Source organism: Jaculus jaculus, chromosome 10, assembly GCF_020740685.1.
Source record: "Jaculus jaculus isolate mJacJac1 chromosome 10, mJacJac1.mat.Y.cur, whole genome shotgun sequence".
In the NCBI taxonomy this organism is placed as follows: Eukaryota; Metazoa; Chordata; class Mammalia; order Rodentia; family Dipodidae; genus Jaculus; species Jaculus jaculus.
The window spans coordinates 102,020,946-102,037,060 of record NC_059111.1 but is presented as its reverse complement, the minus strand read 5'-3'; the positions used below and the strand labels follow the sequence as shown (position 1 = coordinate 102,037,060).

Here is a 16,115-nt window from a genome sequence, read left to right as displayed (position 1 = left end):
GAGTGTTGTTTTTTGCCTGTTTTGTGCAGTACTCAAGATGGAGTCCAGGGCTGCATGCATGCCAGGCAGGCTCTCTACCACTGGGTCCCATCCCAGACCATTTCATTCCTTGCACTTCAGATAAATGCCATCCTACTATCCACCTCATTCTGCACACTAGTTATTTCACTAGCTATTATGTTTATCCGTTTGGAAATAGGTACATTTATTACAGTCCAGTGGTTTTGTTGTGCATGGCGTTGGGGTTCATACCAACAGTTATATTCAAGTGTACCATGTACGGGGCACCATATGCTCTCCCTCCCATTTCCTCTCTTTAGTCTCCATCCCTTTTACTCCTCCATCACTTCCTCCCTTCCGTTAGTCTCCTTTTGGTTCCATGTCATATATGTGCGTGGTGGTTTGAATTAGTTATCACCCGTAAACTGGTGAGTTCTGAACGCTTGGTTCCCCAGCCGACAGCAATTTAGGAGGTGGCGCCTTGCTGGAGGAGGTGTGTTGTTGGAGCAGGCTTGGTGATGGATGGGACCATCGGCTCCCCGTGGCCAGAGTTCAGCTCACTCTCCTACTGTGGTTGTCCAGGGATGTAGGCAAGCAGTGAGGTCCAGCCTCTGCTCGACCATCTGTCCACCGTTACCATGCAGCTTCCTCTCAAGACTGTAAGCCAAAATAACTTTCCTCCCATCAGCTGCTTTTTTGTCAGGTGTTTTCTCTCAGTGACGTGAAGGTTTCTACAGTGTGTGTATAATGTAACATTTCTAAGAGCCACAAGTGAGAGAAAACATGTGACACTGGTCTTCTTGGTCTCACTTATTTTGTTTCACGTGATGCATCCATTTTCTAGTGAGCGATGTAATTTTATTCTTCTTTATTGATGAATGCACCTCCACTGAGGGCATGTGCCACATTTTCTAAACTGATTCCCTAACTGGGCTACTGTGAGTAGGTGCAAGGACCTTGGTGATATGTTGACTTAGCTCCTGTCAGGGTTATGCCTAGAGGTTGTTAGATGAACTTTAAATATTCCATGATAGTTTCCATTATATTTATATACTATAACTTATTATCCCTTTTTTTTTTCTCAAGTGCACAGTTGGGATTTTCCTTTCTGCATTTTTTTTTCCCAAGGTAGGGTCTCACTCTAGCCCAGACTGACCTAGAATTCACTACGTAGTCTCAGGGTGGCCTTGAACTCATGGTGATCCTCCGGCCTCTGCCTCCCCAATGCTAGGATTAAAGGTGTGTGCTACCATGCCTGGCTGTGCATATTTTTTTTAATTTGGTTTTTATTTTTATTTGTTTATTTGAGAGCAACAGACAGAAAGGCAGAGAGAGAAAGAGAAAGGGACAGAGAGAGAGAGAGAGAATGGGCGCGCCAGGGCCTCCAGCCACTGCAAACGAACTCCAGACTCGTGCGCACCCTTGTGCGTCCGGCTAACGTGGGTCCTGGGGAACCGAGCCTCGAACCGGGGTCCTTAAGCTTCGCAGGCAAGCGCTTAACCACTAAGCCATCTCTCCAGCCCTCTGCATATTTTTTGATGTTGCTGTTACAAACAGTGGTGCCATAACCATTCTTGGAAGTGTCTCACATACTCATGAGTACAGAACCTGGGAAAAAAGAGGCAGGGTGTGCATCTCTTCAGCCTTACGGCATAGAGCCCTGTTTTCTCCAGTGTGGTGGCAGTTAACCTGCACCAGCAAACAGCCGAGAGCTTTTTGGAGGCAAAAAAACAACACTACTCCCTCCACGTCTGTGAAATACTCACTCCCTTTGGAAACAGGGTTCAAGTTGCCTAAATAGAACCACTGTGATAAAGATGAAGGGGAATTCAGGGAGCAAATGAAGTGTCCAGCTGAGTGGGGTTCTGAATATCAAAGAGAGGGCATTGTGAAAGCAGGAAATGGTATAAATGTAGGAAGATGACATAATGTAAAGTAAATTGCCTTTTCTTGGCAAAACACTTTGACACCAAAAAAAAGAAAAAGAAAAAAAAAATCAATGGAAATAATTCAGATACTATAGCCTCCCATAAAAGCAGCAAATCTGTGACACTTCTTTGAATGCCAACAGCACCCTATACTCAGACTGAACATCACCTGCAGACAATTTCTAGTGACTCTTGGCAGGAGCTTTAAAACACCATCTTCAAGCATACAAATGTATGAAAGATAAATGTTGTTCATCCTTGAATCACCTGTTCACTACCATATAAATAAACATATACTTACTGTTTCTAAATATTGGAACATAATATTCATAGTACTCTGATATGATTTACTAAAAGCCATTATCAAAGGATGTCTTTAAAAATCTGGGGGTGCTGGGCGTGGTGGCGCACGCCTTTAATCCCAGCACTCGGGAGGCACAGGTAGGAGGATCACTGTGAGTTCGAGGCCACCCTGAGACTATATAGTGAATTCCAGGTCAGCCTGGACTAGAGTGAAACCCTACCTTGAAAGAAAAGAAAAAAAAAAAACTGGGGGAGGAAGCTGGAGGGATGGCTTAGTGGTTAAGGTGTTTGCCTGCAAAGCCAAAGGACCCAGGTTCGATTCCCCAAGACCCACGTTAGCACAAGGGGGCGCACATGTCTGGAATTCATTTGCAGTGGCTGGAGACCCTGGTGCACCCATTCTCTCTCCCTCTCTCCCTCTTTCGCTGTCAAATAAATAAATAAAAATAAAATAAAATAAAAACCAGGGGGCTTGGTGCACAGGAAAGAGAAGATAGGCAAGTATTACCTAGTCAGAATAAATAATATTTAGGGCCAGAGAGATGGGTCAGCGGTTAGGGCCCTTGCCTGCAAAGCCTAAATACCCAAGTTCAATTACCCAGTACCCATGTAAGGCCAGATGCACAAAGTAGCGCGTTCATCTAGAGTTCATTGACAGTGGCTAAAGATCTTGGCACACCCATACTCTCTCTCTCTATCTCTGTGCTTGCAAATAAATAAACAAAAATATTTTTTAAAGGATAAATAATATTTAAGTGAGGCTAAGTGGCCACCCTATCGATCAGTAGGACCCTGTATCCTATGTCAGTTTCTGCAAAGCCTCTGGACAGCACTGAAGTGTCATCCGGTCCCCTGGGGCCCCACAAGTAAGGCCACCCCCATACTTCTGTTGTTTGTTTTGGCTCCTTGAGGACAATAACACACAAGAATTAGGTTTTACTCACAACCCTCCATCCTTGATAACAGGCCCAACGTAGTTGATGTTCAACAGACATTTATTGGAAAACGACAGTCAAAATTTTCTTCTTCCGGCCAGGCGTGGTGGTGCACGCCTTTAATCCCAGCACTCGGGAGGCAGAGGTAGGAGGATCACTTTGAGTTCGAGGCCACCCTGAGACTCCATAGTGAATTCCGGGTCAGCCTGAGCCAGAGTGAGACCCTGCCTCGAAAAAAATATATATATATTTCTTCTTCCTTCAGTGATTTTTTTAAATGACCCAAGGAATTTATTCATTACTTCTACTTGTCTTATATATTGGTGGTTTGAGCTGTCAGAATGTCAGATAGCTCAGTGGTCGAGCTCTTGCCTAGCATATGTAAAGCTCTGGAATCAATGTACGCGTGCACACACACACACACACACACACACACACACACCTGTTTTATTGTGTGTGTGTGTGTGTGTTTCTTTTTCTTTTTTTTTTTTTTTTTTTTTTTTTGGTTTTTCAAGGTAGAGTCTCGCTCTGGCCCAGGCTGGCCTGGAATTCACTATAGAGTCTCAGGGTGGCCTCGAACTCACAGTGATCCTTGAACTCACGGTGATCCTTCTACCACTGCCTCCCGAGTGCCACACACCTGTTTTGTTTAGACAAAGAAGAAACTCATTTAGATGTGAGCCTTAGGAGGCAGGAATTGTGTCCTTTTTAATACTTCTTTAAATGATGCCTATTTGGCCTGCTGCCTAGTACACAGCAGGTGCTTAATAAATGTGCTGAACAAATGAAGAACTTTGGCTATGTAGTATTATATACACTGAGGAGAACTTAGCTCCTTTATTAAGTGTTTAAATTTGATTTTGTAATTTATTTAAATTGTGCACGCTTCAGTATATCTCTTGAATGTCCTACAAAGGCTCATGCGCTGAAGGACTGGCCTCTACCAGAAGGAAGCTGGCTTGTTGGTGGCATGCCCTCAGAGGAGATATTGGGGCCCCAACCCCTTCTTTCTCTCTTCTGTCCATCCTGGCTGTCTGAGGTGAGGAGCTTTCTCCACTATGCACCCCACCATCCCAAAGCCAGGGAACCTCTAAAACTAGGCAAAACTTTTCATCTTTTGGATTGACGATCTCAGGCACTTTGTCTTTGCTAGCTAACATAGGAAAAAATATACACAGCATAAAATTTACCACTTTTCACCATTTTTAATTATGCACTGCAGTTGCGTTAAGTATGTTCGCGTTGTTTTACAACCATTACCATCTCTCTTCACTGGGTTTAAAATTTTTTTTTTTAACTCTGATCCACAAAATGACATTTCAAGTCATTAGAAAAAGAAAAGGGTTTTGTTTTGTTTTGTTTTGTTTTTTTTATTTTATTTTATTTATTTATTTATTTATTTATTTATTTGAGAGTGACAGACACAGAGAGAAAGACAGATAGAGGGAGAGAGAGAGAATGGGCGCGCCAGGGCTTCCAGCCTCTGCAAACGAACTCCAGACGCGTGCGCCCCCTTGTGCATCTGGCTAACGTGGGACCTGGGGAACCGAGCCTCGAACCGGGGTCCTTAGGCTTCACAGGCAAGCGCTTAACCGCTACGCCATCTCTCCAGCCTGAAAAGGGTTGTTTTTAATGGCGTGATCATGTAATGATAATGAATTAGCTGCTTGGTTTTCTACTTTTTCCTAATACAAATTAGCACCTGAATAGCTTTCTCTCCATCTTTCCACTTCCTGTGTCATCCTCTTTATTCCTCTCAACTATGCACCTATTATCTACTCTTTATCACCTAAAATTAACTTTCTCGTCACATATTAGAGTGTGCAAAGCTTTGGCGCTTCTAGAATCCAACCTATTGCTTTACATATGTGGAAAAGAAGTCCTTTTAAGAGTGTATGCATTCCCAAAACAAAAGACATCCAGTGAGGACACAGGATAATGTTTCCCTTCAGCTCATGCACCCCAGCTATGTTCTCCCTTCTCCTTTTACATAGCTACAAAAATATCTTCATCTAGGGCTGGAGAGATGGCTTAGTGGTTAAGCGCTTGCCTGTGAAGCCTAAGGACCCCGGTTCGAGGCTTGATTTTCCAGGACCCACGTTAGCCAGATGCACAAGGGGGCGCACGCGTCTGCAGTGTATTTGCAGTGGCTGGAGGCCCTGGCGCGCCCATTCTCTCTCTCACTCTCTCTTTCTCTGCCTTTTCCCCTCTCTCTCTGTTGCTCTCAAATAAACAAATTAATTAATTAAATAAATAAACAAAAAAAACTGCATCTAAACAAATATCTGTTACTCTGGTGTCTAACACCTAGATGTGAATGATGGTGTATGCGTGTGGTCACATTAGCCCAGGCTGTGCACAGTATTCTGCCTGTATCCCTAGGCTTCCCTATTAAGTAGCAGAGAAGAAGAAAAAGAATATTTTGAGTGTGGTGTGCATGTATGTGTGTGCAAATGTGTGTGTATGTGGAGGTGAGAGGTTGATGTTGAATGTCTTCCTCCATCATGTTCCTCTTTATTTGTACCAAGGCTGGATCTCTCACTGAGCCCAGAGCCCAATTCAGCAGTCTATCCATTTTGCCCTAGGAATCTCCTATCTTGGTCTCTCACCCTGAGATTACAGGCAGCCACGCCTGCGCAACAGACAATTTTGTGGGTGCTGGGGATTTAAGCTCTGGTCCGCGTGCTTTCATGACAAATACTCTACCTACTGGGCCATTTCCCCAGCCCAGTGGGGAAGATTTGTAACTGACAATCTAAAGTGAAATGTGCACATTATACAGAATCGATCATCTAATTGGTCCCTACTGACCCACCAGTAAAAGAATAAATGCTAGCTGACCTTCTAGAACAGAATATGGCTCTTGACTGTGTTGAGTCAATAAAAAGACCTCGCCCCAGTGGTCCCTACCAGCAGATGGCCAACCCAGTTGAGGAAGATCTGAACTCCTGAGGAAGAGACTCATCCACTCACACATGACCAGCGGCTTGGGACAGTGAGGACAAGGACCACTGGGCCCCTTTGTCCCATCTCCCTACACACCCCAAACACCGAGCAAATTGCTCTGAACACAGCAGAGTTCAGATAACTTCTGCTCCACCCATACACTTGTTCCCGTCACAAAGCACCCTCTCCAACCTTCAGCTCTTCCTGGTTACTTACGTTGGGGGACAATGGAAAAGCAGGAAGTGACTAAGAGTGTTTCTACTTATGGCACACAGGAACACACTTAACATGTATGCATAGTGACATGTGTCATGTATAAAAGACCGTAAGTGTCCTTGTGGGTTTGTCTATCAGCAGGTTTAAGATTTTCAATCGGTCAGCAAGCCGTTTTTTAGGGCCTACTTAACTGCAGAGAACTGGGGAATCAAACCTGGGTCCTTTGGTTCTGCAGGCAAGCGCCTTAACCACTAAGCCATCTCTCCAGGCCCTTTATTTGCTGTTAAATTGGGGGGATTAAGATGGCATCCTGTTCACTTTCACTTGCCCAAACAGATTCGATGGAGGCGCACAGGTAGGTCAGTTCCCAAACCTGGAGCCAAAATTTGCATCCTGACACCTTCGCTTACTAACTGTGAAATTTGGTGAGTTATTTGACTTTTGTCCACCTTCACTCCCTCTACTATAGAATGTGAATTAAAAGTAATATATGAGGAAAAAAGTAATATATTAGGAAAAGCTGGGCATAGTAGTGCATGCTTTTAATCCCAGCAACCCAGAGGCTAAGGTAAGAGAATCGTCGTGAGTTGGAGGCTAGCCTGAGGCTACAAAGTGAATTCTGGGTCACCCTGGGTTACAGTGATACCCTACCTTGGAAAAACTAGAAATAATAATGATGATAAAAAAAATAATATTAGGAATAACCAGTACATAGGGTTATCATGAACAACAAATTATTGAGTATATATAAAACTTTAAGGAAAGTATCTGATATCAACTTTGGCTAGCCTTATTAACTTGTTCCCACCAAATCAACTTTGAAAAAAACTTTGAGACACCCTCACTCTATAGCCCAGCCTGAAATTTGCTATGTAGCCCAGGCTGGCCTGAAACTCATAATGATCCTCCTGCCTCAGCCTCACTAGTGTTGTGATCGATCACAGGGTGAGCCCATTTCCCAAATAGTTTGAAATCGGACAAAGGAAAAGAAGGGAAAAGGGAGACACACGTACAAAATCTCTAAGTCAATGGTGGGAAATTACTAATACGAGCTCTCACAAACCAAACTGTGGTTCATATCTTGTAAGGTAACATTCCAGCAGCCATGCTGGTCCCTTTGTCTAAAATGTCCTTCCCCTGCCCATCCAAAACTTGTCAAAATCTTGTTCAGAATTCATTTCCTCAGAACAACTTTCCTTAGCACCCACCTCACCCCAACACAGTGAATCTCCCAGGCTTAGCATAAATGACCATGAACTAAAACCTTCTTCACAAAATATTTAAGAAGTAAAAAAAAAAAGGGGGGGTGCTGGAGAAGATGACTTAGTGGCTAAGGTGTTTGCCTGCAAAGCCAAAGGACCCCGGTTCGATTCCTCAGGACCCATATAAGCCTTATGCACAAGGTGGCGCATGCATCTGGAGTTCATTTGCAGTGCCTGGAGTGCCCGTTCTCAATCTCCCTCTTTCTCTCTCTCTCTCTCAAATAAATAAATAGAGTGTATTTTTTAAATCTCCTGATCCTAAAGTGCAAAATAATGCTCTGACGTGTCAGCCCATATGGCCATCTGTTGTCATCATCGGAAATGAAGCATGTGCTTGGTCTTCTTGGAGGCCCTGACCTCTGGGCGGCACTGCCCCCAGGAACCTTCTCTGATGGTGGAGCCCACGTCCCCTTCTGCACAGTCCGCAACAGCAGCCACCACCACATGTGCTGTTAAGTGTTTGCAATGTGGTCCCTCAAAAGTAAGGAAATGAATGTTTTAATTTTATTTAATTGTGGTAATTTTATATTTAAATAGGCACATATGGCCGCATGGCTCTAGGGGATTTACTATATAAGCTCCTCGACTTGGTTTTTGCCTGTATTCTAACTCCTTCCCAGTGCTTCCCCCTCACACAGCAGCTCTCACAAAGCCAAACTGTCGTCCATACGTCCCCCCTTGTAAGGTGACATTCCAGCAGCCAGGCTGGTCCCTTTGTCTGAGATGTCCTTCCCCTGCCCATCCAAAACTTGTCAAAGTCTTGCTCGGAATTCATTTCCTCAGGACAACTTTCCTTAGCACCCACCTCACCCCGCACAGAGACATTGCCAACTCCATGTTGCTCAGAATGCATTTCTGCAGTTGCCCCATTGTTCTGTAGTTGGACCTTACTCTGGGACACTATGAGTCTGCAAGATTGTTTTTTTTTTTTAAGGTGGGGTCTCACTCTAGCTCAGGCTGACCTGGAATTCACTTTGTCCTCCTACCTCTGCTTCCTGAGTGCTGGGATAACGGCGTGCGCCACCACGCCCGGCTAGTCTGCAAGAATTTTGAGGGCCAGTTCTTACTCATCTCTTCATCCTAGAGACACATGCTAAACCATCACATAACATATGTGTATTAAATATTTGCTGTTTATAATATTGAATTTAAAATATGCACAATGATCTATTAAAATAGTTTCAGAGGGCCGGGCATGGTGGTGCACACCTTTAATCCCAGTACTCGGCGGGAGGCAGAGGTAGGAGGATCGCCATGAGTTCCAGGCCACCTGAGACTCCATAGTGAATTCCAGGTCAGCCTGGACTACAGTGAGACCCTACCTCAAAAAACCAAAAAAAAAAAAAAAAAAAGAATAGTTTCAGAGGGCCGGAGAGAGGGCTTAACGGTTAAGGTGCATGCCTGCAAAGCCTAAGGACTCAGCTTCAATTCTCCAGATCCACATAAACCAAACATATAAAAGGTGAGGCAAGTGCAAGGTCACACACGGCCACTAGGAGGCGTACGCGTCTGGCATTCGATTGCAGTGTCTGAGGCCCTGATATGCCAAATGTCTATCTCCTTTCTCTATCTATCTATCTATCTACTTACTCTCTCTAAAATAAAAAATAATTTCAGAAAACAACCACTTATGGCCATAAAAAGTCTTGTAGCCAATGTCTATTTATTATGAGGCAAACTGTAGGCACTGAGGTGATAGCCACATAAGCATGAAGACCTGAGGTTAGGTCTCCAGCACGCACATCAAAGCCAAGCATGGCAACAAGCGCCTATAATCCCAGTGCCGGGGAGATGGAGAGCAGACAGATGCCTAGGCCTTGCTGGCTAGCTAGTCAAATTGGTGAGTCTAGGTTCAGTGAGATACCCTGTCTGAAAAAATACATTATATACATTACAAAAATTGTCAACAAAACAGTTAAAAAATAAATAAATAAAAGGGGCTAGAGAGATGGCTTAGCGGTTAAGGCACTTACCTGTGAAACCTAAGGACCCAGGTTCAATTTCCCCAGTACCCATGTAAGCCAGATGCACAAGGTGGTGCAAGTGTCTGGATTTTGTTTGCAGTGGCTAGAGGCCTTGACACACCCATTCTCTCACTTTCTCTCTCCCTCTCTGTCTCTCTCTCTCTCTCTCTCTCTCTTTTTCTGTCTCTCTTTCTGTCTCTTCCTTTCTCTATCTCAAGTAAAAAGATATTTTTTAAATATTTTTTGTTCATTTTTTATTTATTTATTTGAGAGCGACAGACACAGAGAGAAAGGCAGATAGAGGGAGAGAGAGAATGGGTGCACCAGGGCTTCCAGCCTCTGCAAACTAACTCCAGACGCGTGCACCCCCTTGTGCATCTGGCTAACGTGGGACCTGGGGAACCGAGCCTCAAACCAGGGTCCTTAGGCTTCACAAGCAAGTGCTTAACCACTAAGCCATCTCTCCAGCCCAAAAGATATTTTTTTAAAAAGTTGGAGAGCAACTGAGGAAAATACCCAACACTAACCTCTGGCCTCCACACACATGGACACAATACAGGTATCTCCCCCCCACCCACCGACATACTAATATACATAGATGCCCACATGCAAGCACACCACATACACACACATGCACATATACACACTCCCACTAAGAAAAGGACAAATTTTAAAATCATTTTTAAAAAAAGACTTCTAAAGATCTGCTTATTTTAAGCCCTATCAATGAAACTCTTCAGTATGAACCACAGAACATAAATGTTGCCCTGGACCAAACTCTTACCTACAGCTACCTGGAAAGCCCTTGGATTTCAGCAATTGATCTTACCACTGAACTGTCCCCACAGCCTGTGATGGCTTTTCAGGGAGACAGGGATGAGGCTTAGAAGCAAAAAGATAAGAGGACATGATTTATGACTCTTCATGCACGAAGTGATATGGGAATTCAAAGCAACCTGTCCTTGCTGCACCCCATATTCAATTCCACCTCCAAGAAGAAAATAATTAAAATCTTATCTAACGTGAAAAATAATGACTTTGGGTGACGTGTCTGTTCAGGGACATACATTATTCCCAAGAGAGTTGGCTGTTTCCCTTTCTCCTTGGCAAAGCTTTTGCTTAAGAAATCTTTCTTGGGTGTTTTATCTAGCATCTCTTTATAATATTAGCCTGTCCTGATAGTCATAGCAAAAATTCATTTTTCATCATGATTTTCCCAGTAACCTTTTATTTGGACTCCCACACAAATATTTCTATAATCAAGATTAGCTCATGATGGATACATTTTTGTAAATCTAATTTGTATGACATAGTTCCTATGGTGGGTGTATTTTACAAATGTCTGTCTTTCCTGCCCTCTAGGAACTTACTGTTCAGTAATAGAAACACATAAGTATAGTCACCAGAATAGATACTTGTATGGGTAGTCACAAAAGTAAGGCATCAAAAAATAGATTTCACCCTCATAGTGCCTGACACTACTTACACAAGCCCATCATAAGAGGAGGAAAAGACCATGACATCAAAATAGAGACTGATTGAGATGGGGAGGGGATATGATGGAGTATGGAATTTCAAAGGGGAAAGTGTGGGGGAGGGAGGAAGGGTATTACCATGGGATAGTTTTTATAATCATGGAAAATGTTTTTAAAAATTGAGAAAAAAATAGATTTCAGAAATAACTGGAATCCAAGATACTTTACTTTCAGATCACATGTATATTGGACTTTTGCTTTCTTATTAATTTGTAGTTTTGTTTCTTTCAAAGGCACAAATAGCACTTCTTAACATAATGACCACTGATTTAACAAATGACTGAATGCTTTAGGGCTGAATGATCATCTAAATCAATCTGTCACTTTCCAGTAATATTGATAAACTTTTCAATTATTTTTCCTCTGATTTTTCCTTTCTCTGTGCTCAAAAATATGCTTTTCACTTTTTAAATTTTATTTATTTATTTATTTGACAGAATGGGCACACCAGGGCCTCTAGCCACTGCAAACAAACTCCGGGTGCATGTGCTACCTTGTGCAGGCTGGCTTTCCATGGGTCCTGAGAATCGAACCTGGAGCCTTTGGCTTTGCTGGCACATCCGCTAAGTCATCTCTCCAGGCCCCACCATTTTAATTAGAACAAGGTGTTTCATAAAGAATAAAGGTCTAAGTTATCTTCTGAGCGTCTACTGAAAACTGTGAATAAATACCTTTCCTTAAGTCATTCTAAATTAAAATATAGAGATAGCCACTTCTTTTCTTAACTTCCTTATAAAAATCTACCCATCCAGGAAGAACACTGATTAAGTTCAGAAAATGCATTCTATCTGTCATTGGAATCGCTGGTGAATTCTATTAGTGTAGGATGCTCACTGATTTCCAAAATGTGTCTGTTGCTACATGGGAAGGGAAGAGTTGGTTTACAAGGATTATATTCTGAGGTTAAAAGAATGAAGATAGTGACCTTAAGTCTCCCAGGATTTGTACCGGCTAATGTGCCATCTATCTCAATAATTCCCAGCAAGAACGTCAAATGGACAGAAACAGCCAGGGTAAGCGGGTGCTGGCGGCTGACAGTGATTGCTGTACCTGGGGTGATGGGCACAGCATTTCCCTCGGTTCGAGTGAAATACAATGCCCTGCCAACTCTGAGTATCAGTGTACGCAACCCCCCTGCTGCGGGTGTCCATTTTCTGTTGCTGCAATTAAAAATCAGTCGATACAAAGTCAAAATGTTGTGCATGCTCCCCATATCCCTTTCCCTGTATTTCCAGCTTCGCCGGAAGAACCTGTCACTATGGTAACCAATCCCTCTGATGCACAGACCAAGTCAACCTTCCCAAGTCAGACTGCCAAGCAGAGTAAGAGGGAATCGGAGGCCCGGATGGAACACCAGAAGCCATCCTCCCTTTTCCCTAAGTAGGGGTCAACCAAGACCAGACACAGGATATCCGTCTTGTTCTAAAAGGTTCAAGGAAGGAAACTCACGAACACCCTTCAAGAAATACTGTCAATGTTTCCCAGTCATTAGCATGGACCCCCCCCCCAAACACACACCACCCAGCTAGCTCCCTACCTTTTTCATTGTTAAAAGAAAGCCCCGAAAAAAATGATACTGTGAATCTGAAAGCTACTATCAAGTCACCCATGTGAAAAGCTATTCAAGACTTCTTGCCTTCCTACACCACAATCCCAGAGTTGTTCTCTTCTGGAATCCCACAGCATCTTGCCCGTCTTTACAAAGTTGCAGCATTCCCAATGGGTCGTCTCACTCTAGGAAGAGCCTCCTCGTGAAGCAGAAGAGATGCTTGTATAAGCACACCCATCCCTTAATCAGCAGCCATCCTCAGTCATTCCCAAGACGCTACACAACCAATACCAAGATGGATTCCCTCTGGATCTGCCTCACTTCCCAAGTGTGCACTGGCCTCCTAAACCATATTTGTCATCTAAACCTCTACTTTCATCCTTCCACAGCTAACTCTGGTTTGTGCAAATTAACTTTTTTTTTTTCCAAACAACTTCAATGCTTTTGTAAATCAAAGAACATCAGTTCTCATAAATATTATTTTGAGAACTCTGGAAACTTCATCGTTATAATAAGAGATATTAAGAATCGCTTTCTGTCTTGGCTTCAAAGCATTTTGCAAATAGTAGCATCATTGCCACCTTGGCATTGCCATTTATGAGTTGAGGAGAATGAAACGTGAAGGAGAAGCAAGACAGGCCGGGCACATCTTCCCAAGGGCAACAGTCTGAGAAGGGATCATAGCCCCCTTCTTAGGAGCAAGATTAACACATTTCACATTAAGCAGTATTTCCATAGGTGGATGGAACAGGATGGTTTCCAACATAAAAACACACAGAATTTACAAACTGCCTCACAGAAGCAGAATTTTGAATTTATGTGATCATTATTAAAATATTAAATTTTATTTGAATGTGACTTGCTTGTTTCCTGGATTTTGTATACTTTGGGTGGTTTTTGTAAATATTTTCTGAACACAGGTTTTAGGTTTTGGGGGGGGGGGGTTCCTCTTCTGAAATGCCCAGTTGAGTTTCACTTTTTTGTGCCTCATAGAACCTGCTGATATTCAGGACACCCACATGCACTTTTGTCAACCACTTTTTCAAAAAGAGAGATAAAAAGTTGTGGTATGATGTTCCAACCAACATCATGTGGGCTGCGATGGGGCAGGGGCTGGGATTTACTAATGTTTATCTGACCCATGCCTACACCATGCCTCTGGGAAGAATATGACCTTCTCTGTGAGATGCTTTGCCCAGTTTCCCTTGACTGACTCAGATCAACAATTACAACCAAGATTAAAATTCCGAGCCCTGACACATCACTCTCAAAGGGGCTTTCTCCAGAAACACCACATTATAGATTCTCTTCCTTCTAGGGGAGAGACTGGTGAAGCATTCTCCTGGATTAAAATACAAATAATAATAAATAGTAATAATAAACCTGGCCCAAGAGATTCCACGCGAATCTGGACAGAGAGAGCTAGGCAGGCGAGCCAAGAAGGTGAAACCTTCCTCCGCTCTCACCCATCGCCACCTATATGATGGGGAGGCAAACTCTGCCCCCACCGAGGCCGGGCCAGGTCCGGCTAACCTGACCCCAGGAGGTGGTGTTACGGCCTGTGGTCGAGGGGGAGAGGCGAGGGACTGCGGGGTGGAGATGGGGGATGGGGGAAGGCCTACCTAGGGGAGCCTGGCTCTCCGCAGAGCCACGCCTCGCGCTTACCTTTCCGAATGAGGGCGGAGATCTCCGGGTCGAAGCCCTGCCGGTGGCACTTCCTCCAGAGACCCATGTTGGTGGAGTTGTACTGCCGGCTGCATTCGTCGGCGGGGCTCATGGCGAAGAGCTGCCGGCGATTCCGGGCCCGGAGGAGTTTGCCCTCCCAGCGGTCCAGGCGCGAGCGGCTGGCGCGCAGAGGCAAGTTGTTGTTGTTGTTATAAATGAAGCCCGGGTCGACCCGGCGGGTGTTGAAGGCCTTGCACCGGTCCCTGTGCTTCCTGGCGTCCGTCTCGTACCAGTGGTCGGAGCAGATGGCCACGGCCAGCATGCCGAGGGCGCAGAGCGCTAGCGAGAGGCCCGTGTAGAGCAGTAACCTTCCCGCAGCCATGCCTCCTCTTGGCCCGGCTACACCATGGGCATGATCCGCCGCGGCCTCGCCTTCCCTCCGCGCGCCCCTAACAAAGCGGCGGGCGGGCGGCCGAGCTGGGGGTGGGGTGGTGGGGGGGTGGCGTGGAAGGTGGGCACGGGAGGGGAGCTGGACGCTTCGGCCTGCGCGCCCCCCCACCCCTCTCTCTCTCTCTCTCCACACCTGCCGGGGGCGCAGCCCCGGAGATTGCGGGAGATGATGGGGCGGGCGGCCTAAAAAGTTCTGATGCCGTGAGGCTGCGGCGGGCTCCTGGGCATCCTCCGGGCCGGGTGCAGCCTCGGCGGCGGCCAACTCACCACGGCCGCTTCCAACGCTCTCCACGCCCCGCGGGAGGCCACGGCTCCACCAGACCCACCGCCGCGCCCCGCTGCCTGGCCCCGGGCACCGCGGCCCTCCGCCCCGAAACTCAATGCCAAGTGCCCGCAGCCGCACTGAGGCTTGCTGCGCCTTCTTTTGCACGGCGTGGTGGTGACAGGAGCGAGTGACTCTCCGGGCTTCCTAGGGAAGAAGATGGGGAGGAGGAGGAGGCGTCTGGACCAGACACCGGTCCACGGGATGGAGTGGAACACGCCCGCGGCCGGCTGGACGAAGGAAACCTCCAGATGCCGGAGCCGGCTGTTCCCCAAGTCCCTCCTGGCGCTGCCTCTCGGGGACTCTCCCCTTTCCAATGTGCAACCGAAGGCCTGGAAGGCGCGTCCAGAAAAGGTCTTCCTTGCAGGGTCGGGTCTTTAAAAAAAATTTTTTTTTAATTAAAAAAAAAATTCGTCCTCAGGTCACCAGTTAGGTCCCTTGCTGCTGCTGGTGGCCCACGCGAGCTCTCAGAGGCGAGCTTCCTGCGGACGCACGGTCTGTGCCCACCGGGCCCTGCGAGCTCCTGGGTGGCCCGAGGTTGTCCTCGCCATTCAGGTTGTCGCCTCCGGCGGATCGCGCCGACAGCCGACCCCGGGGCGGCGTTACTCTACGAGTCCCGGCCGGGGCTTTGCGGGGACCGGGCGGGCGCGAGGGGCGGACTGCGCAGAGGAGGGCGCACGGGGCAGGGCGCGCGGCGCCTTCAACACCATGGACAGGTCGCGCCGTGGCCGCGCGCCGCCCGCCGGGCCGCCAGCCTCCCGGGTGTCATCGCCGGGCGCCTCTCTCTCCACGCCTTCTTCCCGGAGCGTCCTCCCGGGGCTCCTCCGAGACCCCCGCCTCCGGCCTCACTTCACCGGGCGGCCCCGAGAGCGGACCAAGAGAAAAGGTTGCGGGCAACCGAGGAAAGCCCCGGATCCCGGGTTCCGGCTCCTCCAAACAACCCGCCCCTTTCTCCCGCCACCCCGAGTCCCGGCGCTGGTAGCACCAGCTCGGGTCAACGGCTCTCAGACTGCACCATTTTCTTCGCCGCCCACCCGGGC

At 46.3% G+C, this 16,115-nt stretch overlaps 1 protein-coding gene across 1 annotated transcript in view; it reads right to left on the bottom strand.

The window, feature by feature from the left end:
- The window catches only part of Tmem178b (transmembrane protein 178B), a 434,230-nt gene extending 419,012 nt beyond the window's left edge, over positions 1 to 15,218 (bottom strand). Inside the window, exon 1 of the mRNA XM_004661164.2 lies at positions 14,304 to 15,218. Coding sequence (XP_004661221.1) covers positions 14,304 to 14,685 — 382 coding nt within the window. The 5' untranslated portion in view covers positions 14,686 to 15,218. The remainder of the gene's footprint in view (positions 1 to 14,303) is intronic.
- Between the last annotated feature and the right edge of the window lie 897 nt (positions 15,219 to 16,115).